This window comes from Podarcis cretensis, assembly GCF_951804945.1.
Source record: "Podarcis cretensis genome assembly, chromosome: 7".
NCBI classification, from domain to species: Eukaryota; Metazoa; Chordata; class Lepidosauria; order Squamata; family Lacertidae; genus Podarcis; species Podarcis cretensis.
In genome coordinates, this window is record NC_137176.1 from 59,361,169 (window position 1) to 59,389,087 (window position 27,919).

Sequence of the window (27,919 nt, forward strand, 5' to 3'; positions counted from 1 at the left end):
GAACCTAATCAATATGGAATCTTTATGGCTTTGGAAGTTATTTTTTTCCATCTACAGTATGAGAGCAAAAAAAGCAAAGCAGCCAAATCAACTAAGAAGGCAATAATAACTGTGAGCCCTTTGATATTTTTTTTAAATGAAGACTTGTTTTTAAAAAGGAATTTCACCTGACAAAACTAGCCAAACTCAATCACTTAAGTGATTAGCAAGAACATTATTTGCAGTGTGTGTGTGTTTGTGTGTGTCTGTATGGGACAGTTCTAACTTCTTGACTTCTGCTGCTCGCTATTCTATTGTGGTACTCCAGATAAAGTTAAATACCTTTAAATAAAGGGAACCTGTGATAGCATCAGGATGAAATTTGAGCATGTTCCAGTCCTATTTTTAAACTTCATCCTCTTTGATTTGAGGCTGCCACTTTTTGACGGATGCCTGCTTGGAGATACTGATTGAATAACACTTCCAGAAATACCCCCATGCCCTTGCGTGTAGAATCATAATGTAGTGCTGTCATTGTTAGAGAAATCTTCCCCACCATTTAAGATTTAAACCCTGCAATATAAATCAAGATGCGGTTTTACATCCCTGACCCATAGCTGTCACCGCTGATACTTAGTCCTCTCTTGATTACACCAAAAGACTATTATGTCAGTCTTTTGCTAAATCAAATGGAACAGAATGCTAAGCCTCATCTGCCCAAACAACCAAATAGCATGACAAAACCTGACTGCCCTCAGATGACAGAATTATCTATATGTTAAACTCTGAGCTTTGTCTAGCCTTGACTGCTGCCCCAGAATTTGCGCTGATTAAATGAGGTGAGGACTTGTCCTTTTTACAGTGTGGGTGAAGAACTTGACTGCAGAAGAAGCAGAATTTATAACTGAATGAGTACTTGCTCTGTTTATAAACCATTTTTTGGATCATACGATATATACTCTCCATTCCATTGCACAGTGGCAGTATGTGTATGATGCTACTGTTAGGTGGCAATTGCTAGGTGTAATTATCCGATGTGGCTTGAAGTACCTTCTGTTCTGTAATCACTGACTGTTTGAGTAATGCAGTGCCCTGAGATCCATATGGCCTGTTTAGGTCATCAGATGACCTTAACAGGTGAGGGATATCTGTTGAATGCAGGCTACAGTGTAAAAGAACATGACACAATGTCATGGGACTCAAATATCCGAAGGATTCCCTCTATCATCCTGCCTGTGCCTTAGGTTTGTTGAATGAGTTTCTTCTCCATGATCCACCATTGGGTGAGCTGCGCTTTGTGGTGTCACAAGAGAAAGCTTTCTCTACACTGGCACCCTACTTGTGGACTGTCCCCGCCTCAAAACTGTGGACAATGTTGATATTTTTATCAAGTTAAGACATACTTGTTTTGCCCAGGTGTTCTCAGTGGTTAGTTAATTGGCATTTGGGTTAGCCTATCCTGTGTTTTCAGCTGCTCCTATTGGTTAAAATGAATTTTATGGTTTTCTTATAGTGTGATACCTCAGTTGGTTAGAGCATGGTGCTGATAACACCATGGATACAGGTACCCTGTATGGACCAGCTGCATATTCCTGCATTGCTAGGGGTTGGACTAGATGATCCCCAGGGTCCCTTTCAATTCTATGATTCTATTGTGTATTTTTATATGCTGTATCCCATTCTTGTATCTGTATAGATGAAGGGCAGGTTATAAATAACAATTCACAGATAAATCTTAAGGATTTCCATATATCATGACCCTGGATTACCTATAACTATAAAAAAGACATGGAGCAGATTTTTTGTTTTACATTTTTGGAGTATTTATAAAGTGCTAAGCGAGGTTGTCAATTGGTTTTACTCAGAGAAGATCCACTAAAATTAATGAACATGACTATGTTAGTTTTATTAATTTTGATGGGTCTAGTTGAGTATCACATCCAACATTCTCAAGGTGGGTTACAAGATGTTAGGGGAATTTTTTTATGAATTTGACTTGCATTCTCAGTGTGGCAAATCTCTTTCTTGCTGCTCTTGCCAAAAGATACTTGGGAATGAAACACTTTTTGTTGAACCCACAAAAATATGACAATTTCTGCCTGCAACTTTATACAAAAGAATGAGTTACGTGTAATTTCAAAATAAATAGATCACACACTGTCACAAATTATATGATCTGAATGAAATTATAAGAAGACTACCATATGTATGCCAAGTTTGTTGGTAAGCTTTGAAAATACTTGGACCTGGAACTAGATAAATCACACATTAAAAAATCAACAACACTAAACATGTTATGGAAATGAGATGTATCCAATCACAACAAAATTCTTGAGATAGCTAGCATGCTGTATAATTTCCCATGCAATCTTTGTAGCAGCACTCCCTGATTCATGTATAATTACCATCACTTGCACCTTGGCTTCATAATAGATGGCTAAATGTCACCTAAATCTTTATTGGAAGCCTCCTGGTGACATGAAAACGTCGAGGAATTCATGAGTTCAGTGGATTATGAAGTGAATAAAGGGTTTGTTAATACCTCCTTCTCTGAAAAAATGTCCTGTTGACTTCTGTGGAGCATACTTCTGAAAAAACAAATAGAGGATTCGCCTGTATGGCCTTAATCCTAAATGTACATCAAATTTATTGAACACATTTTCAATCAAATGTAGGGTAGACTGTAAAGCTATAAGGACACAGTTACTCACACTTATATCCTGTTTGGTTTCAGTAGTGCTAACTATTTACTGAATTGTGCCTAAATGAAAAATGTGTGCAATAAACCAAGAACTACTATCGTTTTGAATCCCTTGCTGCTAAATCAATTTCATGGTGAACTCCCTGTGAATTTCCCCTTTTGAAAGAAATGGCTAAGTCTCATTATTTCCAAAACCCTAGCTTTGTCATGGGAAACAAACAACATAAGACAGGAGATTTATGTTCCAGCTTAACCAAAATCTCATGGGGCATAGAATTTCCCTAGTTGACCACATTTTCCCACTGAGTAAATCCAGAAACAACATTGAAAAAAAAGTTGATGTGATAATCAAAACATTCTCTGTTAAAGAGTTATAGGGTCTGTCAAAAGGAATTGCTCTCTATGTGAAGGAAAAGGAGGAATAACTGCAGTCTTAATTGTCCTTCTGTTGCATAATCTATTAAGAGATTATATATTCCTACTGAGTCTGTCTTAAAGTTGTTTTAGTCCTTTAAAAAACAAATGTCTGCAAGTGTTTTCTGTTTGATTTGACACATGCAATTATTGCTATGAGGACAATCCAAGAATCCTGTTCGCCTAATTTTGTAAAGAAAGTATCAAAATGCTTGTTCCGTTGACTATTTGGTATTTTTTGGTTTCATACTTTTAAACCACAACCACACTTTAATATTGACCAACTATGTATGGGACTGTGACTTAATGCACTGTGTATTACACAAATAGTACTGTACAAATGTACAATCTATAACATTAGAACTTCATAGATAAAATGGGGAAATTTCCAAGGAAATTTCCACTCTCTTCCATTTAAAAGCAATGCATCTGTTTCTGAAGCAAAATCTAATACATTGTAGTAGTAGTAGTAGTAATTTTATTTATCACCTTCACCCTAAGGTCCCAGGGTGAGTTACAACTCTTCAGCAACCATATTTAATAGCTTTTGAAAATGCAAGAAAAAACCCTCGCAGAAAAGGTTTCCTCCTGAAAATTTCAATGTATAACATTTCCTCAGGTATTAAAGCATTGTAGTCTGATACATTGAAATCTTGTAGGGATTTGGAAACAAAATTGATAGCATAGGTGCCCTTAAATAAATTTTTAAGTGACTAAAAATCATCATCATCATCTGTATAGCCACCCTTTGCCATAAGGTCCCAGGGTTACAACAATTTGACATCCAGCATTAAAAACAGTTTAAAACAAATTGCAAACAAATATGGGCAAGCAGGTGTATTGGTAAATATACTAACATGGAAAAATCTTCAGCTCATTCATATAATGAAACTGAAGAGGATACATTTTTGAATGAGTTATGTTTTCAATAACAAAGGATGTAGAACACAGGAAGCAAGACAAGTTTTGAAGTGAGGCATGTTTACACAGGTGTTGCATCAGTTTTTAGCAGTGCGTCTTTACAGTTTGGCTGTATTGATTTGGTTACTGTAGTGGCACAAACAGGAATTTGCTCCACTGCAGTTACATAGGTTTCTTTGCTATAATTTGGCTTGGTATGGAATTGGCTTGGTGTTTACATTATTTACTTCATTGAATATTTAAGCGGAAACCAGTTGTCTGCTTTAAAAAGTTCTCTTCTGCTTACGTTAGCATATGCAAGCTTATTGTGCCTTATATTGCACCCTGGAAATTGTAGTTCCCATCACTAGTCATGACTGTGAGCTGTTCAGAAATTTAACCCATTCCCATGTTTTAGATCTATACATGGTACAGCAATCTTAATTATGGATGTTTATATTTTAATACTTGTGCAATTGTTTATTTCAGATTTTTTGTAAACTACTTAGAAGACTATTTTGGTATGAAATGGTATATAAATTAATAAATCATCACCATATAAGAAGTTTCCAATAAACTTCTTTATTGTCTCAATTAAAGAGAAATTGCTTACCAAGCAAAAGGCTACTCGATTGTAGAATCATTGAGTTGGAAGGGACTCAAAAGTCCAGTTCCACTGCTATAGCATCCCTAATAGGTGACAATCATTCCTATGGCTTAAAAAAACTCTAATGAAGGTGAGTTCAGCACCTTCTGCAGCAGTCTTTTCCACTCCTGAACATTCTACTGACAGGAAGCTCTTCCTAATGTTGAGCTGAAATCCCCTCTTTTGTAATATGAACCTCTTGGTACAGGTCTTAGCTGCTGGAGCAACAGAAAATGAATCTGCTCCATGTGTGTGCAGTAATTTAGAAGGATGCTAAACAGCAGTTTAGAAAGAGAAAAATGTTCCTTTTGGAATTTTAAGGCAATGTTGATATATTTTTTCATCAGACATGACAGGTCAGACACAGGCTAAATTTAAGAAAAGGTTGAATAGTTCCATTACACAGGACATTAATTCTAATACTAATGCTAGCTATTGGATGGAGGGGGAAACAAGAGAAGAATGTATGGATACTTCCTCCGCACGGTTTTATAAAGATGCAGTGGGAAAGAAGAGATATGTCTCATACAAATGCTGTTTTCTATCTGCCCCACTTTTCTGGCTTGGAATGCTAAGAAGCAGTCTACTATTATTGGCTTGTTTTAATAGCAGATTACAACTGTCACTGGTTTGTATCAGAAGCAATTTATAAAGGGCTTCCAGTAAGATTTTGTTTACTTTTCACTAGTGGTATGTTTCAGAGGAAGCTGAGATTTTTCTTTTGTATCTAAAATAGAAAATGAAACTTATTTTCAAACAACAACAACCAAACCTTAATTCCTTAACCAGGCTTTATATTTGCCTGTAGCAAGTAAGCTTTGTATTATTTGACTCCAGTGCTCTTTGGTAGCCTGTCTCTGACTGTTTTTCTGTGAAAAAGCGATTGTTGTTTGTTTGTTGTTGTTTTTACTAATCCAGTCTGCTAACATTAGCTGGGGTAGAAAATATACCCATGCCAAAATTCAGTGCATTTCTAAGTCATTTTATGCCACATGTGGTTTTTTTTGTTTAGTTTAGTTTATAGAAGGGTAATTCCAAGTTTATCTATCTTTACTAATCACAGAAAAAAGTGTAATGTGCTGTAAAACCCTATTCATGTCTACTTATAAGTGTTTTCATTTAACTCAAATATAAATGTTTACAGTATTGCTGATACAGTATTTTGTAACAGTAGCATTTGTTAGGCTGAATAACCCAGTGTTTCCCAACCTTGTGCCTCCAGCTGTTTTTGAACTACAACTCCCATCATCCCTGACTAGCAAGACCAGTGGCAAGGGATGATGGGAATTGTAGTCCAAAAACAGCTGGAGGCACAAGGTTGGGAAACACTGGAATAACCTATCAAATGAAAGAGAATCTTTAGTCTTCAGTGGAAATTTTGTACCAACATCTGAAACCTAGAAAGGTTAATACCTTGGTAGTCGAACGGCTTGGCTCCCAAACAAATCAGCTCCCGAATGCCACAAACCCGGAAGTGAGTGTTCTAGTTTGCAAATGTTTTTTGGAAGCCGAATGTCCAGTGTGGCTTCCACAGCTTCCGAACTGAGTGCAGGAACCGTTTCGGGGGTCGAATGGACTCCCAGAACAGATTAAATTCGAGAACCAAGGTACCACTGTATTTCATATTAAGATAATATTAAGGCCTTAAAATTTTATTTGTGGCTATTGCTATAGTATGTGGCCTATAGCACCATTTACTATAGTAAGTGGTCTGTAAATAATAGATGATCCTTTTCTAAATAAACTAGTGGGGAATGTATATTTTAAAACCCAGTAAAATGTGAAAAATCAGACTTCCAAAACTAAACCAACACATATGTATATCTTCCAAAATCTAGGTGACTCATGGCTCATTTGCCCAATATAGTTCTTACATGGCTGAGCATTCCCTAAATAATGTGCTATATGTGCTTAGCAGCACAATCCCATATATGTCTGTTCAGAAGTAAGCTCTGTTCAGTTCAATGAGGCTTACACTCAGGTAGTTTTGTATAAGGTTAATCTAAGTGTCCTATTATAGGCTGGAGCCTACAGAAGTTTGCAGCAAGAGTCCAGGATAGACTTTGGTGGTCAGGACCATGGACAGCACATTGTGGCAGCTGGTTTCAAGGTTAAACTGGATGCAATTTAAGGAAACAGTGCTTGAAATGTTGCTCCACCAATAGTCTAGAATCAACTATGGCCTCAAATAGTCCTGCAGGAAGGTGAATGTCTTACAGTGGTGGAGTGGACACTTCCAAGGGAATGAGTCTTTTGAGTCACAGGAGGGAAGTAAGACTACCTATGCAGAGTGGATGGATACATCACCATTGGAACTTCCCTTCCATGGGAGCATCCTATAGGCTGCTTTCTTCAGAGGCTTTCTCCTCAGATGGCTCCTAAACCCAGTCTTCCACACCCTTTGTCATTGGTTCCCTTCTCTGATAGCATGGGGAGCCTAGTCTTGGGCATCACGTCGCATTAACAAAACTAGAATAAGATAGGCATAAATTTGAAGGATGGTAGAAATAGTTTCAACGTCCATTCTTGATATTTTGATGGATTTGCTTTTAGGGCAGAGAATGAGCATTCAGACTGCTTCCATGTGCATACCTTCATGTATGATATACATTCACATAGACATAGCCCAGGATCTGTAGGGCTATTGAGCTTGGCACTCCACATGCAAAGCAAGTCTCTCCCCCTCTCTCTCACAAATCTGAGCTCTGCATATTCTCCAAAGGACCTGTCCTGAAAGTAGGGAAACCCTCTGAAGAAGCATTCAGTGCCGTGGGGTGAGCTAGAAGGGGAAAGAAACACCTTTTGATCTACTTAGTAGGTTCCAGTGCTCAAATCGGTGACTGATCTGTGACTAGCACAGGTAGGAGTAAAGAGAGTGGAGTATGGCTGCTGACAAAAGTATTTTGTGATGGTCCTGCCATGGCCAAAGCTTTCGCATGCCTACCCTGGTCTGCAGCAAAATCAAGGAAGTCACTTAGTTGGGTTTTTTTGCTTGTTCTCTTGAGATGTAAGGGACAGCAGAGAATTTGAGGAAGCAATGGGGATGGGATGAGAAAGTAAAGATGAATAGATGCAAGAGGATAACTAAAGAGGAGGAGGAGGAAGAGGAAGGGAGGAGTAACTGGTGCATTAGGAAAATTACATGTTCCTGAGATCCTAATCCCCGAGACATTGCTATAGGAAAGGGGAGAGGAGCAGAGAGGTGGTGGAAGGAGACATTCTTCTCTGGCTCAAATTAAAACCTGAGCCAGACTTGGAAATACCTGAAGATGGGAATTTTAAATCACAAAAATTCGTATTTCAACTCAAAGGACTACATGCATTGGGGCATCACTAGACTCATGTGTTGTGCTTCTTCATTGATGAATCAAAAGTGGCTGTTGTTTTTAGTAATCACTGAATATGTACAGGAATGAGCTCAGCTCATTGAAAACCATTTCAGGAAATACAAAATGAAATTCAGGCTATGTTAACATATTTATGTTTTATGATTATGGGCACTGGGAAAAAAGAAGTTATGTAGATGTTCCAGATGGATCGTATCTCACATTTCTAAAACTCTGCAAGATGTAGAAACTATTGCCAAACTTTAAATGAACATTCTTTCATATTGTGATAATCTGCTGTAGAATTAGCAACTGACTTCCCTAGAGCTTCAGGCTGTAATGAATAATTGCTTACAGTTCCCAGATAGTCTTCTATATTAAAAGTTATCAGAAGAGTGAAATGGATGAGGTTTTATCAGAAAGAACACAAAAAAGAAAGCCTCTAGTTAATTCCACAAAACAATTGTCTGTTTCCAATTCTGATATCATTTCATGAACATTTTTAGGAGTGGCTGCAGAAAGTAAAACAAGTAATATGATACACTTTTATATACTTGTTGTTCGCATAAAACCCTGTTTAAAACTGGAAAGGAAATGTGGCCTTGATACTGTTAGGATATTTCCGTTCCACCTTAAAAGGGAGCAGGCTTTGTGAGTCACAGAGTCTACGTATTTCCTGCTCACAGGAAGTTTCTGTTTGTCTATTGCTTTTGTTTCTCTCTCTGTGCCTGAGACATCAATGCAGGCAGTCATGTTTTCTTTGTTCTGACCAACGCTGAATAAAGTTGTAAATAATGCTCTCCTGCGTGCGTCTTTCGCTATGCAAACTCTGCTGATAGAGCGTGCATCAGCTCTGGAATGTGGCAAGCTATTTCTGGAGCTCGTGTCGCTAATTGAATGATACTGCGTGTCTACGGGAGATCGATGGATCGTCCGGAATCGACGTGGGGCCATGATGGCCTTTGTCTCCCTGGCAGTATCCCAACAGATACCACCTGTGTGACATAGATGAAGATTCAGTTATTCATTTTACATTTTTATCTTGCCAGGAGCATGTACGTCACTTGCGGGTCTTTCTGGATCCATTACTGTCACTTGAGACATAAGTGGCCTCAGTGGCATTGAGTGCCTTCTGTCAACTTCAGCTGATGGCCCCAGATAGTAGCCTACCTATTGTTGTTTGTGTTTTGGTAATTTCTGGGTTAGATTTTTGCAATGCATAAGAAGTGGGTCTACCTTTGAAGAAGCCTTAGAAGAAGAAGCTGGTATAGCACTCATCAGTCTGATTGCTGATGAGGAAAATGGAGGAAGGAGTAAGAAGAGGAGCAATATGCAACTGTTTAAGAGACATGTGCCCAGATATAATTAACAGTAGAGCATGGGAACTAGCCATAGGCTTCACTGAAAAGTGGGTTTTGAGAAAGAATAAATCAGGAGAGGTGAAATCTCTTATCCTGAGAAGGTAGTTCCAAGCATACAGTACAGCAAGGATGAAATGGTGGGAGCTAGAAGCAGGTGCTTAGAGCTGGAATAATGAAGATCACAGGCAGGGAAATATCAGGATATAAGTGTGGATGTACCAGGTGGATGCAAGGCTATGAATGGTTTTGAAGGTAAGGGCAAGGAGCTTGTGTTGGATTTAGGAAGCCAGCATAGGGATTTAAGGTGGAACATCACACTGGGGTTTTAAATGCTCATTTCCCACTAGTTCCATACTTGCATGGTGGAGCAATGAGGGTCCAGCAGCAAATTATTTTAGCAGCTGAGTGCTGGATAGGTGTGAAGAGACTAGGGGTAGGGGAGAAATTCTGTTAACCTGGCATTGAAAGGCAAATCTGTCTAATTCATACCTTCCAAAGCAATACAAGAACTAAAACACTGCTAGCTTTTGAAATTCACACTTCTCTAAATTTTGCAATACAGTTCTCCAGCCAAGTAATGCATACAAAAATGAAAATAATGTGGTAAATCTTCATGAATTTGTCTAATCTTCTTTTAAAGCCACCCAACTTGGTTGCTTTACTGAGAGAAAGCAACTCAGAGAAACCTTAACTGACAGCCTTGCCCTTCCCTGGAAGAAGCCAAAGTGAGACAATTGAGTCCAGAGAACAGAAATTTTCAGAGAGGAGGCAAAGATAAAGCCAAGGCTCTGTGCATGTTCAGGACGGTGGATAATAACATTGCCTGTGGATAAAGAAAGTGTACAAAGGGATCAGGCTTAGGAGGATAGATAGGAAGTTCAGTCTTGGACATCCAAGGATGTGGCAGTGCCAGTTGTGGCATGAATTGAGGAAACAAAAACTCACATCTGGGGAAGAGGAGACTGGAAGAAGGTGACTGTGGCCCTCAGCAGCTGCCGAACCCATGTTTCTGGGTGTCACCGGGCCTGATTTTAGTTAGTATCTGCACCCATCCAGTGTAGATATGTGTCTTCTATGTCCTCTTTTCCATTACATGTAGGGTGGGGAACAAGGCGTATTTGTCTTTGATCAATCTTTCATATTCTATATTACTGAAATTCCTGCCAAGTAATTTGGCACTGTAGAGAGAAGCCCACCTATGAGGTTGGATATTTCCGGCGTTCCTGAAATACATCATACATTTTTTTTAAAGGCTATGGATTTCATTTGTAATTAACAGCTATATTTATGGAAAGCACAACTTTTATTAAAAAAGGAAAAGGAACGGATGCCAAGAATATATGAATATATATATATATAGAGAGAGAGAGAGAGAGAAAGCAAAACAAGAAGAAGCTACAGGCTTGCTATTGCTCAGCTAACTTCAATAATTACCGAGTCTTAGAAAATACTGTGACTGTGAATAAAGCTTTTCAAAATTGTGGATAAGAAATCTTTTCTACTTAAGTTCTCTTTCCTATGTGGTCTGAATGTGTGATATTTTAGTACTTTGCAAATCAGAAGCTCATCCAGTCCAGCTCTCAGTCCTTTAACCCAATCTTCCATGAATCTGCATCCATACACCAAGTGATTGCTACCTAAAACTTAGCTTGGAACATCCCAGCCAGTAAGCCATGAGAAATTGGGGAATGTTAGTTTAGTCTCAGAAATGGTTTAGCAAAATCATTGAGACTGAACAAATAAGTTAACCAACCCATTGTACCAGACTTGATCAGTGCAGCAGTCATGAAGATGGAAATGAACAAAGCTTCATCAGCGCTTACCTTGGAGAGGTTAAAGAGAACCTTTATCTGCAATGCTTGCCCAGAACTTGAATCAGCTCCAGGTAGGAGACACAGGAGACTAACAGTGGTTGGTATTCTGGGGCCAGCTTTGGTAAGAGGCAGAGCCTCTTGCCCAGTTCCCAAACAAAGCTGTCATCCCACTGCTAACCCCTGGTGGGCTGTGAATGGAGCTCAGTCACACCAGCCATTTCCATAGCAGCTGTTGATGGAGCAGCTTTGATAAGTTATCACTTATCAAAAACAAGACAAAAAAAAAAAAACCTCCCAAAGTCCTTAGAAAGAAATTGCTAGCTAGTCTCAAATACGTATTTTTGATAGGAATATTAATAATTAATGTTTTAAAAGATATACTTTGCGCAACTAATGTTTTCAATGAATTACATGGTAAGGTATAGACTCAATGGTGGCTTTTGAGAGGTTTCACTGTGTGGCTACCAGCTTCCACCACAGAGCACCTGTGTGAGAGGAGGAGGATCCAGAGCCCTTACTAGAGGTATGGAGAGTGGTGCCCAAGCTGCATGCAGATCCAGTTCGTACCTCAGATCCTTGGATGAAGGGTGGTATATAAATTTAATAAATAAAATAATAGTATCCACTGCAGATACAAGCCAAAGTATCAACAGCCCATGTTGGGCACCAGTAGCAGCTGCGTACCTGTAAGGCACTAAATTATCAGCCAGCAGCCTCCAGCTCAGGGTCTTTCAACACTTTTGCAAGGGCATCAGCCTCCTACTGGTGCTTAGCAGTGCAAGCTGGAAGCTGTCCAATTGTCTTGTGCATTAATCAGTGGAATGTTCCATATAACTTCAAAATTGTTTCCATTTCAATCATCCTAGACTGCAAGGAGATAACTTGGCAGAAAGAACAGAGGATGTATCTGTTGCGTCCCAGACTCTCGAGCAAGAAGTGCCACAATCTGTCGGTAAGTTCTTGAAAGAGCTATGCTACCTCGCATGGAATAATCTGAACGACTCAATACATACTGATAAAAACACATTCGAGAATATCTGCTGGGAAACTTTTTAAGACCAGTTTTGGTGGGAGGTAAATTCCTTTTTCAGTTACCAAATTACAGTAATGTGTGGAAAGAAATTTAGCTCATCAGACCCTGTTCCTTACTATTTAAGTTTGTTTTCTTTGCTCTCACTAGTCTTCACACTCCACTCCCTGTTGAGATTAGACTTAACACTGTGTGGAAAACGCTGATGCAACTCTGCTTTTTGAAGACAACAGCACAATGCTGAGGCTTTGCAGAATTAAAGTGCTTATCTCTGCTGTTTGGATAATGATGTATAACTTGGTTAGCAGGCACAATGTGATTACACTCAAAATACCTCTCCTGTGGCAGTTTGTTCTTTATGAATTAGCTAAAAATCCATAACTGGGAAGTGCCAAAGCTCAGTAGGAGCAGACCATCTGCTTTGCATGCAAAAGTTCCAGCTTCAGTCTCTAGCCTCTCCAGGTAGATTGGGAAAGAACCCTATCTGAAATCCTGATAGCTGCTGATCTGATTCAGTGTAAGGAATATTCCTATAGAGCTCACAACTAAATGAGTGATATGGGGGATGGGAGTTTCATGACGTTTAGAATATCTAAACTGGTATTCTGGGGGCTTGTGGGGGAATTGCTGGCATGGGCAAAGGCAAGGCAGGACCCTGGGCAGCTCCCAGTGAACCCTGCTGACTAAGGTTTGGAAGACTAGGCCTGCCTATTTCCAGTTTCAACTGGAGCTGTTCAGATACGTCTCCTTTTGGGCAGAGATGACTTGACCACAGTACTCCATCCTCTGGTAATCCCAGATTGGATTGTTGCAATGAGCTGTACATGGAGCTGCCCATAACTCATAAGCTGTGGAATTCTCTTCCCACAAAGGTGCTACTTACTAAGCAGCTTTTAGTTAAGACTGAGGATACATCTCTTTACCATAAGATACGTGTTACCCTGACACTGAGTCGTGTGTTTCCAGGATTCACAATATTCCTATTACTTTAATTGTTTTAAATGTTCTTCATACTGAATTTTAAATTGTTGTAACCTGCCCTGGGACCTAGCAGAGCTGTCATGCAATCCTTAAAGAGCCTATAACTTATTCTGAGGTCACATTTTCCTAGATAGCTATGGAACAGGAGAAGTTACAGGGGAGTCTTTGGATGATGGGGAAACACTTCCTCAGGCCCAGATGGTATAGAAAGGGGTACAGAGTTAAGTGACTTTTTGGTACAGTGGTACCTCAGGTTACAGATGCTTCGGGTTACAGACGCTTCAGGTTACAGACTCCGCTAACCCAGAAATAGTACCTCGGGTTAAGAACTTTGCTTCAGGATGAAAACAGAAATTGTGCTCCGGCGGTGCGGCAGCAGCAGGAGGCCCCATTGGCTAAAGTAGTGCTTCAGGTTAAGAACAGTTTCAGGTTAAGAACGGACCTCTGGAATGAATTAAGTTCTTAACCCGAGGTACCACTGTACTCTAAATCAGAGTCCACCTTGGAGTAACACTGGACCAAGATATAATGGCCATGATACAGACTCTGTGTCAGGTAGTATGACTATTCAAGGTGTTGTTTCATCTTTCGTAATTTAACATTAAAATTAATGTTGCGTCTAATCAACAAATTTTGGGGTCCAGTATGTTATTACCATGTGAACTTTGACTTGCAATATATATCTACATAATATATTATGCCAGTAGTTAATGCTAGTTATGCAAACATTTGTTGGTCCACGTGTTTAATGTAACACATAGCCAGTGGGTCAGTTTTTTAATTAAAATTATATGTAGATATATATAAATGCTTGCATAATCATTAGTTCTGGATTCCATGGTTTCAGTCTGCTGTTCATAGATTGCTTCATCAGAACATAAGTCAGTACAACAGTATTTTCTGACAATAGCAATTATTTCTGGATTAACAGTGTTATCACTCCTGAGCAAAGCTATTTGCTCATCATGTGGCAAAACAAAGCAAACTGGCCCCAGTTAATAAGGCAATGCATGGATGGCAATATATAGGCTGTGTTAAAATAACTATGCGTGATACAGAAAGGTCTGTAAAATGACTTTCCCACAATGCTTTTTCATTATGAATGAACACGGTGCGCACTGTGATGTGGTGGGATACGTGTTTATCACATCCTTTAAAAAGTTTTGAAGCCCTAATGTCTTCCATATTGTAGTAAATCTTGCATTCACAATGCTGTTCTGTCGTCTGATATTTTATTGGAAATTTGCCACTTTTCCATGTTGAGCGATGAATGGTTGGTTCATGCAAGTTACAAATATACGCAAAGGTTAGCAAATGCAGATTTTGGGTCAACTGACACAAATCAATGGTATTTGCCCAAATATTCAGCAGCAGTGAGTGAGGGCAGCAGAGCTGCATTTTCCGGAGCGAGGATGGTGCTACCAACAACTCAGAGCCCATCCCTTCTCTGTCTGGGTCAATGCATTGTGGCTATTGGGATGGCACTGCTGGTGCCCTGCTGCCACCTCCAATGCTACTGTAAATTGTTTCTTAGATGAGAAGTCAAGAAATCACTTACACAGCTATGAGGTTATTCAAAGAAGCTTTCATTATCAGAGGAGACTTCTTTGGCAACCCAGTTTTAACTAAGCCATGCCAAGCCTAGATCAGCGGGTGCTGAGGTTTATTACAACAGGATACTCTTTATTTTGTGTACTCTTTCCTCCCCTCTCCTCGGCTGCAAAAGGGAGATCAGACCTTTCATTTCCAGTATTAAACAAACCAGAGTTCCTTGTGATATCAGCACTTGGAATCAATGTGGTTGGCTTAGCTTCAGTTGATTGAAACAAGCCAGCTTCAAACCATAATGTATGATACTGGTCTTTTCACTAAACATAAACTAGCCTGAGTTCAAACGTAATGGGGAGCTATGATTAGTTTAAACCCAGAAGCAGATGCTTCTGATCTCATCTCCACAGCTGCAGTTCGTGGTCGGGGAGTGCACAATAATAAAAAATGTTGTCCGTTATTCTTTATTGGTTTTCACCCATCTTTTAAAACAGCACCAGTGCCTGCAGCAGAAATTTCAATGGAAAGCAGTGATGAATTGGAGAATGTACTCCAAGCAGCAGAGCAGGTAAGAATAAGGATCCCATATATACTGTCTTCAGTTTTATGAACACAAATTCTGTAAATAAATACAAACAAACCCTCAGTTTTTCTAGATTAACTTGAATACATTTGGCATGAAACTGAAGGGAATACTGGAGGTTTGCGTATCACATTCCCTGAGCGCTGGACTAGAATATGAATCACATTTAACCAATTAGTTGGTTCAAGTTTTCAGAGTCAATCAGAATATTCAGCATGTATAACTGTCAATGTTTATATATAAACATGTACTTTCAGTTTTGCAAGAGCTTAGGATTTTTAAAGTTAATTTTTAATATGTAATTTTAAAGATATATTGGCAGAATCAAGACAAAGGTAAGCACTTTAAAATCCTGTAATAGGAGGCATGTTAGGCATCTGCTTTACTCTGCAACTGAAATGAATCCTCCTTAAAAATTCTGAACTGGCTGGATCATATGCTATATTTTTATTGTGATGTAAGTATAGCTATGATAGTGTTCTCTGTCAAACTAAATCATATAATCTATTTTTGTTGGCTTGTGCAAGAGTGTGCAGTGGCTTGTTCTCCACAAAAATAGGTACTGTTTTTCATAAGGTGTTTTATTACAACCAAGAAAGCAAGTTTTAATGGCACATCTTGTACTCATTTCAGCCTCCCTTGATTTTCAGAAACTAAATCAAATAAATGTACTGACATTCATTTCTTATATAACAGCATAACCTCCTCACACTTGTTAACATCACGGAAAAGCTTAAGCGCTTGCGAACTTTTATCCATGAATGATGCAACTTCAGTCAAGGTTATTTTGCAATGCTGTGCAAAATTTGAGTCCAAAGCATATTGTTCCGCATCGGTTAAAAAGAAAATGGGGCATTTGTCACTTGTGGAATATATACGATATGCCTCACTCCTGATTTTAATAAGCTGTGCTGAGAGCCATTTTGGATGAAGAGCAGGGTAAAAATGCTCTAATTAAATAAATAATCCTCATGGTTTTTTGTTCATAACTCTTAATTTACTTCTAACTCCTATTCTTCTGCCCAACTCACATTGTTACTTAAGTTTATGTTTTCAATTTTTTGTTACCAGACCAAAATAGATGAGATGCAGGAGAACTATGATCAGATTCCCACTGTTTTCGGTTCAACAAGCAGCCATGGGAGAATTCTCAAATTAAATGGGAGCAGCAAACAGAAACCCTTTCCCTGCCATATGTCATTTCCCTGATCTAAATCACCCACCCCATTACTATTAGTCACACTGTGGAAATCTCTGTATCTTCTGCTGTTGGGTGGCAATTCAGAGCAGAGAAATGACATAGGTAGAGAGATTATATTCTCTCTTCTTCCAGTGCTGCATCTCCAGTCTAGTTAAGGGATGCTCCTAGGCACCTCTGAAATTAAATGTAAGTGTTGGGATATCCAGTTTATGAAACTCCCATGATTTGTCTGTTTTGGCCCACAGTTTCAAAGTTCCATTATTATTTCTTTTTCCGGATGGCACTGTTCCTTCCTTTATACAAACAAAGAGTTTTATCTTCATTGCCTTTTCCTTATTGGCACATAAATAGCTCATTGTCCTTAGGTTTACCAGTTGTACTATTTTTTATGTTTTATTTGTAATTTGGTGCATGTGCTTTTGTTTTCTATATCTGCTTTTAGCTTAGGTGGCTAATGTATAAATAAGGAGGTTATCTGTGAAGTAACCTACTTTAAAACCTTCTCCAAAACATCAAACCAAGTCTTTTTCCCCCAGCATCTTGGGATAAAATTTTTATGTTCTAGCCTTTCATATTTCTTCAGCCGCAGACATTCACATCTGGAAAGAACACACAGTCTCAGCCAAGTGCTGATTTCAGCAGTGCAATGATCCTGTAAATTCTGGAAGTCAAGAGTTGAAGGGGTCATCCTGGGTTTTCAAATAGGCTAGTGGCATCTACAAGACAACATATAATGTGTTTTCCTGTCGTTACAAAGCAATTCAATATCAATTTATCTCTTGATAGTTTTTCTTTTTCCTAAAGTTTCCGTTGTTTTGAATATCATGCCTGCTTGAAACTCAGCTGAGGAAAAATGAAGATTTAGGATGAGGAGAGATGAAAACCGGTTGCGTTTTTTGTGGCTTTGGAGAGGGCAGAGAATGGGACAATCAGAGCAGTGGTGCTAATTGGAAATGTAGTGACTATTTGCAATGGGAAATAAAGAGCAAATATTAGGTTTCACCAAAACAGACCATTTACCACATACATCTTTTTAGATGATTCTACCATATAATTTGCCTTTGTATCATGAGGATTTGTAAAGGAAGCTATGGTAAGTGTTCATTGGCTTTGCTGATGCCTCTAAGGTAACCCAAAAAAACTACTGACCTGAAGACTTCTTATTTAGATTCCTGGCCTTCGTTTCTTTACCAAATAGGGGGTGTATATGTAACTTTCTATCCTAAATGTATATAACTCTATTAGTAAAAGGGCCACTCTTTATGAAAATCAGCACTGTATTTGAACCTTTGCTATCTTCAGCAATAACATAAGATTTTCAATCTCAGAATTACCAGTTCTTAAAAACAAAAGCATTGCTTCTGTCTGTCTTATTACATGCAGCCATTTGTGTAGGTTTTCCCTGTCCGCATCAGCATGAATCATGGTTTGGGAAGGACTAGCTCAGTATGATTTTGGCGTAAAAATGTGCTGGCATGCTGCCTGCTATACAGAGCAGAAAGCTTGTAATTTCAATTACATGGCATTTCAAGTAGAACGGACCTTAATGTTGGACATAGGGATTAAAAATAGCTGTCAATATTGCAACAAAGCTCTGAGGAGGATTATTATTTTTAGATTACATGAAAAAGGTTGACTCGTTTGCAACATGTGCCTGAAAAAAGCTCATGGAGCAAAAAGATTGAACAGTTGGTGAACTCTAGGAGGAAAATGAATGACGTGAATTACCCTGCATGCAGAGTATTTCATTAGTTGCTTGGAAAGTTATCAGTCTTCTTATATCCTCCTCAGGCAGGATTAATGAGAGAGACAGATTCACAGGAACACGGAAATGTTTAACCATGTTCTGAAGTCTGTGACAAATATTTCCATTTCATCTTGAGTAGATGAAGATTGTTCAACTGCTTTTTGTCCATTCTTTTTTTGACATTGAATCATTTCATAAAGTTGAAACTGAAACTGGAAAAATGAAAAGTTCAGCCAAATTAATTTGTATGTAATTCTGACAGGAGCTGATTACTAAATAGCAATCTCCAGATTTTACTGGCGTCAGTATCACTGAAATACATTTCATCTTGGCTCCTTTTTTAGTTGTTTTCCTGAATTGTTATTTTCAGCCTGACTTTGGTCATTGCAAGCTTCACATTAGCCTTGTCTGAGAAATGAAAAGCATGTTTATGCACCTCTGAAATGTCATCGGGAGAGAAGTTCTAAGGATAAAATCATCCCCAGAAAGTGCAGAATGTGTTATTTGTTCTCGTATAAGAATTATAAAAAGCAGTACGCTGCAAAAACGTTGGAATACCTGTCCCCAAATGGTGCTGTTTTCACATGCTAGAACTCAGTATCTATGCAGTGACTTGTGGTACTTGATTTGGAACCATGTGTGCAAGACCTAACAGATGGCTGTTGCTAATAGTTTTGATAGTCCTGCCCCAAAAGGATTAGTGCTGAATCTAGTTCCGTGTGTCTAGTCAGCCTTCTCAATTGTCCCAGCTGGCATTGCTAACCTTATGTTAGCAGGCTAGGCATGTGACTCTCATTCCTGCAGCAATAAACCATAGTTTATTGTTTCAGTGTGAGCTGGAGCAAGCAGAATAGCTCCTCCATAATCTCACAGGATTCTACTGTGTTAATGCCAGTCTGCGCCCCATCAATGGTTTGCATTAGCTTTTATGTACAATAGTTAAATTACATAAAATATAACTACAGGAAAAATGAAGAAACTGAGCTTAGGCCCTTCCACGAATTTTCTGCAGGCTCTTGCTTTAAAACACCTCTGTTTCCAGAAAGCAGGTTAAGCCTTCAAGATTAACAATCACTCAGAAAAGATGAGTGAATGTCACTATTTAAAAGAGTGACTAGCCCAGTGATCAGATTTTTCCTTGGGATATAGTAACTGTTAAAAGAACCTAGCTGACTATTCTTGAACTAGAAGTTGCTTTCTGGTGAGGAAGTACTGAGTGACAAAACCTCAGTTCTAGAAAACCAGGTGGAGCCAATGGGGCATAGATTAGTGGGAACACAACTTTGTAAGCCAGAACAACTCCATCAGATTCCCCAACTTGGCAGATCCAAGTTTATGTTATGGTCCTGGGGGAATAAGGACTAGTCAACTCAGCTATAGCTAGCATTTTTTACAATAAAGAGCCATTATAATAAAAGGAAATGTATTGATTGAGGAACAACCTACTTTAGTGAACAAAGCCAGTATCATTCAATTTGCTTTTGGGTATACTAAAACTGAAATCTCTTGTGCTGTTTAATTGAGCACACCTTTGAAGAAACCCCATCAGTCATGCAAATTTTGGCCCTGAGATTTGTCATAGTTTTAATGTGTTTAAATGTGTTTCAGTTTTGTATATTTCCTAAGTGGAAGAGCAAAAAATCACTTGTGTATGGTCAGATGCAGTGCTGAAACTAGACACAAGTGATGGTTGATCTTGTTTTTTAATATGCTGATATTCAGGCATGTTTCCTTTTTCCTACCCTCTTACAGTATTTTCCAAAAATGTAAAGAACCAGATAAGTAATGATTGAATTTGGGTCTTTTCTTTCTGTTAATGTTCATGCCAGGAAGAATTTATCTGTAGTAACTTGAGTAAAGACAAAAATAAATATAATGTAAGTGAAAAAATAATGAAGACATGGGGGGAAACTTTTAAACTGACATGTGGCTGACCTCAGCTGCTGGCAGATACATCTTAGATATATTGCTTGAGAACAGTTTTCCACTGCTGCGATAGCTGGGGCCTTGCCTCAGTTCAATCTTAGGTAAGAGTAGCCGAAATCCAGTTCCAAAAGTAACATGGACAAGAACGCTTTAATAATTTCCTTTGTCTGAAAATTGTCATGATTCAGCCAGTCACAGTTTTATTGTGTATAGCCAAAGGTCATTACAATGAAATAAAAATGCCAGTAATATCAAGGTCACAATTAAAAAAGAACTGCCAGTGTGTACTTGATTTTAATATTAACTGTGCTTGACTAAGACATTGCCTGAGATACAAAAACCACCTTAAAGCTGTAGGGCCATACTGCTCTAGTCCAAATATTAAGAAAGAAAGTGTCCTAGATTTATATATTGGAATTTTATTAACATTTTAAAACAAAATAAAAACATCACAGCAAACAAAATTTCTAGGTAAGTAGTATAAAATTCCACCAAAATTCGGGTATTTTGTTGATATGGTGCCACATATAGGTTGGTCTATATGTTGCTTCACTAACTAAAGCAAATAATAGCAATAATATCAAAGAGAATTATAAACAAGTGAGAAAGGACACTTTGAAAACACAATATAAACAAGGTCAGAAATGCCCAGGGCCTGAGCAGCTTGGCAGAGTCCACTGATGATGATGATGATGATGATGATGATGATGATGATGATTTATTATTTATACCCTGCCCATCTGGGCGGCTTCCAACAGATTAAAAATACATTAAAACATCAGTCATTAAAAAACTTCCCTAAACAGGGCTGCCTTCAGATGTCTTCTAAATGTCAGATAGTTGTTTATTCCTTTGACATCTGATGGGAGGGCGTTCCACAGGACAGGATCCACTACCAAGAAAGCCCTCTGCCTGGTTTCCTGTAACTTGGCTTCTCACAGTGAGGGAACTGTCAGAAGGCCCTCAGCCAGTACTTGCTTAGTCCTGCTGCCCGTCCATTTCCAAGTCCGCAGGCTTATCTGGCAGCAGGAGCCAGAACTGCAAACCTTCCCAACATATTAAACTTCCCACGCATTTCCAGAATACCTGTTGTAGCATCTCAGTATAATTAAAGCATACTTTGTGGGAAAGATTTTCAAAATTCTGAGGTGTATGGCAAGTACATGACATCGTGGAAGAAGATGACCCTCAGGCTCCCTTCCAGCTATACAATTCTGTGATTCTGAGTTTGCCTGTACACCCAGCTATGTTTTGTTTCTCTTGGTTCATCTGCCAATTGTTGGTTTTGGTGTCAGAGCCTCTGGAAAGCAGCAGGGCTGTAGTGATCAATTGGAGCTATGTGGAGCTATGGCCTTTAATTCAAGAAAATAAATGTGATGCACTAAGAAAAACCATGCATAATATGAGAAGTGCCATTTTGACTCTGCCCTGTATACTTGCCTTGTCAGGGAAGAATGCAATAACCACAACTGGCTACCCAAACAGAACTCATAAGTGTTTCTGTTCAATGTGCATTTATGGCAGCATGATCAAGAGTCATGCTTAATGCTTATATGGCAGCTGGGAAGTCTGTTGACATATTTATTGTCTCCCCTACTGGGGAGGATTTGTGGATTAAGGGCACTAGGTAAAGCTCAGGTAGGAAGACTGTAGGGTTAATGCTTACATAGACATTATGGCTAGTAGCCATTGATGGTCATGTCCACCAATAAAGGTTTTGTTTTTTCAAACATCAAAACTTTATTGAGAAAGCAGACAAATAACTGCTACCGTTTTTCCTGTTGCTGTGTGTTGTGCTAAATGTCATCAGTCATGCCCAAGCATTCGGAAAACTAATGACAAGCTTGAATAATCTTATCAGCTATGGTATTACAGGCCATATTTATGAGGTAGGAAGCAGAAACATGTGTTTGTTTCACAGAGTACACATATATACATATATAAAAAGGTAAAGGTACCCCTGACCATTAGGTCCAGTCGTGGCCGACTGGGGTTGCAGCGCTCATCTCGCTTTATTGGCCGAGGGAGCAGGCGTACAGTTTCTGGGTCATGTGGCCAGCATGACTAAGCTGCTTCTGGTGAACCAGAGCAGCGCACGGAAACACCGTTTATCTTCCCGCCAGAGTGGTACCTATTTATCTACTTGCACTTTGACGTGCTTGCAAACTGCTAGGTTGGCAGGAGCAGGGACCGAGCAACAGGAGCTCACCCCGTCGCGGGGATTCGAACCACCGACCTTCTGAACGGCAAGTCCTAGGCTCTGTGGTTTAACCCACAACGCCACCCATGTCCCATATACATATATGCATAAGGCATTAACATATAGCTATCACATGTGTCTTAAGTGTATGACATATTCGTTGAAATCTTTCAAGAACCAGTATCTCTTCATTGATCAGTTCCCCAAGAAGTTTGTTTGACATGTTCCCATCTCTGGAATTTCACCATTTGCAGGCAGGACAATATTTCAGAGGAAGGAAACCTACCATCAGCACCGAAGAGTTTCTCCATGTCATTTAGTGTATTATTTATTCATTGGCTTCAACGTTATTATCAGCAGAGGCTGGAGAACCTCAGTCTGACCGCCAGATGTCACTGTGGAGTCACTTTTTAAGTGGTCTGGCACCTACTAATGATTGTGCTCTGCCTAGTCTACCTGATCTGTGGGGAAAACTGCTATAATGCAGGGAAGGAAAGTTAAAGAAGCCTTTTATGCTCACAACCAGTGTTTCTAGCTGCACTGACAACTCAGAGGGTGAGCAGATAGGCTTAGAAGCTAGAATGAGCGACAGAACTTCACAAAGTCCTAGGCTGCTGCATAGCTTTCTAAACCAGTCTTTAGAGAGACTGCTGTCAGTTGCAAGAAGCAGATCCATGCAGTGGCGTAGCAAGGTCAGGTGCTACCCGGAGTGGAAAATTTTGAGATGTCACTTGGCTATTTGTTCTAGTTGGGCAAGCGCTGAGAGGGTGCCACAAGGAACAGAATCTGGAAAGTTCTTTGGAACGGGACTCTGCAGTGCCCCATCTTAAAAGAGGGGTGATAGACATTTGCTCACTGTTCAGGCAGAGTGTAGCCTTTGCAGGAAGGGGCCCTTTCATTCCGTGCTGGGGAGCAGTAAGGCCACTAAATGTTCTCTGGTCCCCATGGGGACACAGCTTTCAGAGGAGTGTAGCAACAAAGAAATAGGCTGTATCTGTGAGATGCCTGCCTGGTCAGGATATTACCTTACAGCAGAATTGATCCAGGGGTGGTTGGTAGGGTGAAGATGCCACTGCTACTAGGCAAATGAGTGCAGTGCTGCCAGGATAATGCCACTGCCCCTCTTGTGCGCCGCTGCTGCTAGCAAAACACTTGAAAAGGATAATGTACTTCTTGGTTGTAGGTTTGGATGCTGACACACAAAATTATCGGACAGAAACCATTGTCTTACTAGTTTCCTGTACCAAGCCAATTGGTTGGGAGTAAAGATGGCACCGCTTTCAGACATGTAGATGGACCCAAATATGTGCCCCACTTCCTCTTAGGGAACACTTTCCCTCACCAGATGTCAGTTGACCAGTTACGCATCTGAAATTGTAATGACAACATGTGTTTGCAGATACAAGAGTCTAACAAAGTATGTGAAACACACAGGGTTGTACATGTGTGAGTATGTTTTTAGCTTTTCTGTTTACATGATTTCATGATTTGAGGACTGAATGCTAAATGTGGGGACAAAAATAGAGCTTTTCAAAATTAAACCTATTCTGCTGTAGGAATAATAATAATAATAATAATAATAATAATAATAATAATATATTATTTATACCCTGCCCATCTAGCTGGGTTTCCCAAGCCACTCTGGGCGGCTTCCAACAAAATATTAAAATACAGTGGTACCTCGCGTTACATACACTTCAGGTTACATATGCTTCATGTTACAGACTCCGCTAACCCAGAAATAGTGCTTCAGGTTAAGAACTTTGCTTCAGGATGAGAACAGAAATCGTGCTCCGGCGGCGTGGCAGCAGCAGGAGGCCCCATAAGCTAAAGTGCTGCTTCAGGTTAAGAACGGTTTCAGGTTAAGTACGGACCTCCGGAACGAATTAAGAAGAAGAAGAAGAGTTTGGATTTGATATCCCGCCTTTCACTCCCTTTAAGGAGTCTCAAAGCGGCTAACATTCTCCTTTCCCTTCCTCCCCCACAACAAACACTCTGTGAGGTGAGTGGGGCTGAGAGACTTCAAGGAAGTGTGACTAGCCCAAGGTCACCCAGCAGCTGCATGTGGAGGAGCGGAGACGCGAACCTGGTTCCCCAGGATTACGAGACTACCGCTCTTAACCACTACACCACCAGAGGTACCACTGTACAATAGTCTGTCAAGCAATAAAAGCTTCCCTAAACAGGGCTGCCTTCAGCTGTCTTCTAAAACTCTGGTAGTTGTTTTTATCTTTGACCTCTGGTGGGAGGGCGTTCCACAGGGCGGGTGCCACTACCGAGAAGGCCCTCTGTCTGGTTCCCTGTAACTTAGATTCTCGCAGTGAGGGAACCGCCAGAAGGCCCTCGGCACTGGACCTCAAAGTCAGTTGGAACACTCTCATTCCAAATTCTGCATTAGTAAGGAAATACACCAGATATAATCTCCAGCCGCTTTTATAAAGTTGATTGATGTGATATTTAAATGCAGCCAGATTTTCTTTCCTGTGCTAACGTGGAGCTTCACAGTTTAATGTTTTTGCATAAACACAACAGCTTATGTGTTTATGGCTAAACAAAAGGCTTTGGGGTTCTGTAAGAAAAAAAATTGTGGTTTATGTATAGGCATATAATTTCATGGTATCGTGTTCATTTGTTATGAACACATTTCTTAGAAACTCAGAAAATATATTAACAGATCTGTGAACCAAGGTTCAAATTCTACTTGGCCATGTGACCATGGAGGCTGGTCAGACACTTTTCAGCCAGAACTACCATATAAGATTGTTTTGAGAATAAAATGGATGGGACAGCATGTACACTTCCTCAAGATCTTTGAAGAGAGTGAAAGATATGAATGTAATAAATAAAATAAATTGTGCTCTAATGGATAGCTAATTTCTACTTTAATTAACCTACACGCTTGTTGTTTTAACGGTATTCCACATCTGGTCATATGTTTTTTGTTAGCTTCTCTGAATGTAAAAAGAAACTACCAAGTTTACTTCATGGTTTCTCATGAAACAACTTCTAAAAGTTAACGTCCAAAAAAATATAAGTAATTCTGAGCACTGCAGTGTTCAATAACCAAATGACAGCACAAATGCTTTCGTTGCCAACAGTCCTCCCAAAGTACAGTAAGGTCATCACGACTAGTTCCTTCTGAAAGGAGTATTTTATTTTTATATTTTGTTGCAATGATACAACAGCACTAGAAATGCTGTTTTGTCCCCAGAGGTGATGAATTATATAGATATTGAGGCCAAGTTGATGTTGACTTAAACTAAATGCACTCTCACTGAAGTCAGTGGGACCACAGAGAGTATAAACCATTTCAAATTTCGGCCCAGTATGCTGCCATATATTGTGCCAGTCTCTATAGAGGTAAGCAGTACCAGACTGTCTCAATTATGTAATGAAAAGAACGTGCCGTTTTGATGCTTGGTAACTACCTTTTTTAATAAGTATACAAAAACATTTTAGCATTCTCCCTGGTTTTTTTTTATCATGCCAGAATCAACCAGTTTGGGATCTAGACATTATGAGTTCCAGCAGTGGAGACTCTCAAAGCCAGAAGCTATTGAAAGATTCATTGGCTGCAAAAGAACTTCAAACCATGGAAAAACACCTTGCTGGTAGGTATAGTGGCATAAAACCCTAGCATTTGCTTGGGGAAGAAATTTCAGGACAGGTTTTAATGGATTGAACAATAAGGTGTTAACAGGGGTGGTTTTTCTTTTCCCAGTCTTCATTACTGTGGTACTTTGAGTCAACAATACTCATTTTAAGACAGACACCGAGGCTTGCCTGTAGATCATAATCGAAATATATCTGGACAGCTTCCTTACACATTTGTTTCCATAGCTCAGTAACATTCAGTGTTAGTGAATTATTGTTATTACTGCTAAAATAGCACTGTATAAATCTTCCCAAATGGCTCCAGAAAACTCAAAGTTTGAAGGAAATATTATCCTCTGAAGCCATCACATTGTACCTGCAATCTGAAGGATAATTCTTAGGTGCCTGGTCTTGCAGTAATTACTGCAAGTGTGGTGTAGTGGTTAAGAGCGGTAGACTCGTAATTTGGGGAACCGGGTTCGCTTCCCCGCTCCTCCACATGCAGCTGCTGGGTGACCTTGGGCTAGTCACACTTCTCTGGAGTCTCTCAGCCCCACTCACCTCACAGAGTGTTTGTTGTGGGGGAGGAAGGGAAAGGAGAATGTTAGCCGCTTTGAGACTCCTTAGGGTAGTGATAAAGTGGGATATCAAATCCAAACTACTATTCTTCTTCTTCTTCTTCTACTACTACTACTACTACTACTACTACTACTTATGGAGAATAGTGTTGGTTTGCAAGCTCCGAGGACAGTGAGAGGGGCCAGCCTCTATGGAGGGGGCTTGCAAACCAACAAATAGTCACAGTGAAGGGGTCACAAGATTAGGTCCATAAAGGAAAGAAACTCAAGGAAACAGGGCAAGTGGAATTTTCTTGTTCAAAGATGGTCTTCCATTATCCGGTATCACCAAGGCCAGAAGAGAACTGATCCCAGTTCTTCATCCTTAGTTTCCACAGTCAGACTTTATCCCAGTTCTAAACACGAAGCTTTGGACAGGAACACCAGAAGCTGCCTTATACCAAGTCAGACCATTGGTTCCTCTAGCTCAGTTTTGAATGGCAGCTGCTTTTCAGGGTTTCATGCAGGAGTCCTTGTCAGCCCTACCTGGAGATGCTGGGGATTGAACCCGGGACATTCTGCTTGCAAAGCTCTTGCCACTGAGCTATGGGTGCTTTTTGCATGGGGCGAAAACATGTGTTGAAATAATCAGTTCATAGCATGATGTCTGGCTCCCAAGAGTGTGGGCAGGAGGCATACCTCCATGCAGGAGAAGTCTCAGGTTGCAGGCACGCAACCCATCAGGGGAGGGTATATAAGCTGGCAGAGGGGTGGGGTCCCACTATTACTTCATGTGCTCCGCAGGGCACAGATCTGAGGGACAGCTGCCTAGTGGCTAGAAGCATCCAAGGTTTACTGGGTTATTTGAACATGTCTTTGTTGGCCCGTTCAATTTCATTGCTCAGCGTCACTTCGCCCCAGTGTTCACCATATAAGGATGAGGTTTAATTAGTGATGCTCCTCCCCACTTTGTCTATGTCACCTACCACTACCATTTGCCTCCTGCTTCTGCCCATCAAGATATTCAGGATGGAAAGCTCTTCTGTTTAGACATTAGTTACCAGTAGTGGCCAGTGGAGGTGCTGCTGCTCTCCTGGCTTCCAAACACAGCATGCTACTGGCCCACACTGTATGGGGAGGCATGGGGAGCTCTGAGCTGTGCCGTGTGGTGGAGCCAATTTGCCACTCTTGCCATCATGTCTGTGCAATGCCAAGCTCCCTGCACCTTTCCCATCTTCTCCCAGTAAGTCAGAATCATGTTATCTATGGAAACTGGGAGAGCAGTGGCATCCCACCAACTGCTACTGCTAGCAATCAAGTCCAGAAAGGTAGATAGGTAAATAAGTAGATATCCTTCAGATCACCAAGTGCTAGGCTCTGGTTGATTGTGAGGCATCCATCAGCTTCCCAG

General features: G+C 39.9%; 1 protein-coding gene across 4 annotated transcripts in view; it reads left to right on the forward strand.

The window, feature by feature from the left end:
- LOC307219696 (uncharacterized protein C8orf34 homolog) overlaps window positions 1-27,919 on the forward strand; it is an 85,777-nt gene that overhangs the window by 43,866 nt on the left and 13,992 nt on the right. For all 4 annotated transcript variants that reach the window (XR_013840514.1, XR_013840515.1, XM_079983106.1 and 1 more), the window contains exons 9-11: window positions 12,008-12,093; window positions 15,195-15,268; window positions 25,848-25,968. Coding sequence is in view for 2 of the 4 variants with exons in the window: in XM_079983106.1 (XP_079839232.1) it covers window positions 12,008-12,093; window positions 15,195-15,268; window positions 25,848-25,968 (281 nt within the window). In the remaining 2 variants the exon portion in view is untranslated. The remainder of the gene's footprint in view (window positions 1-12,007; window positions 12,094-15,194; window positions 15,269-25,847; window positions 25,969-27,919) is intronic.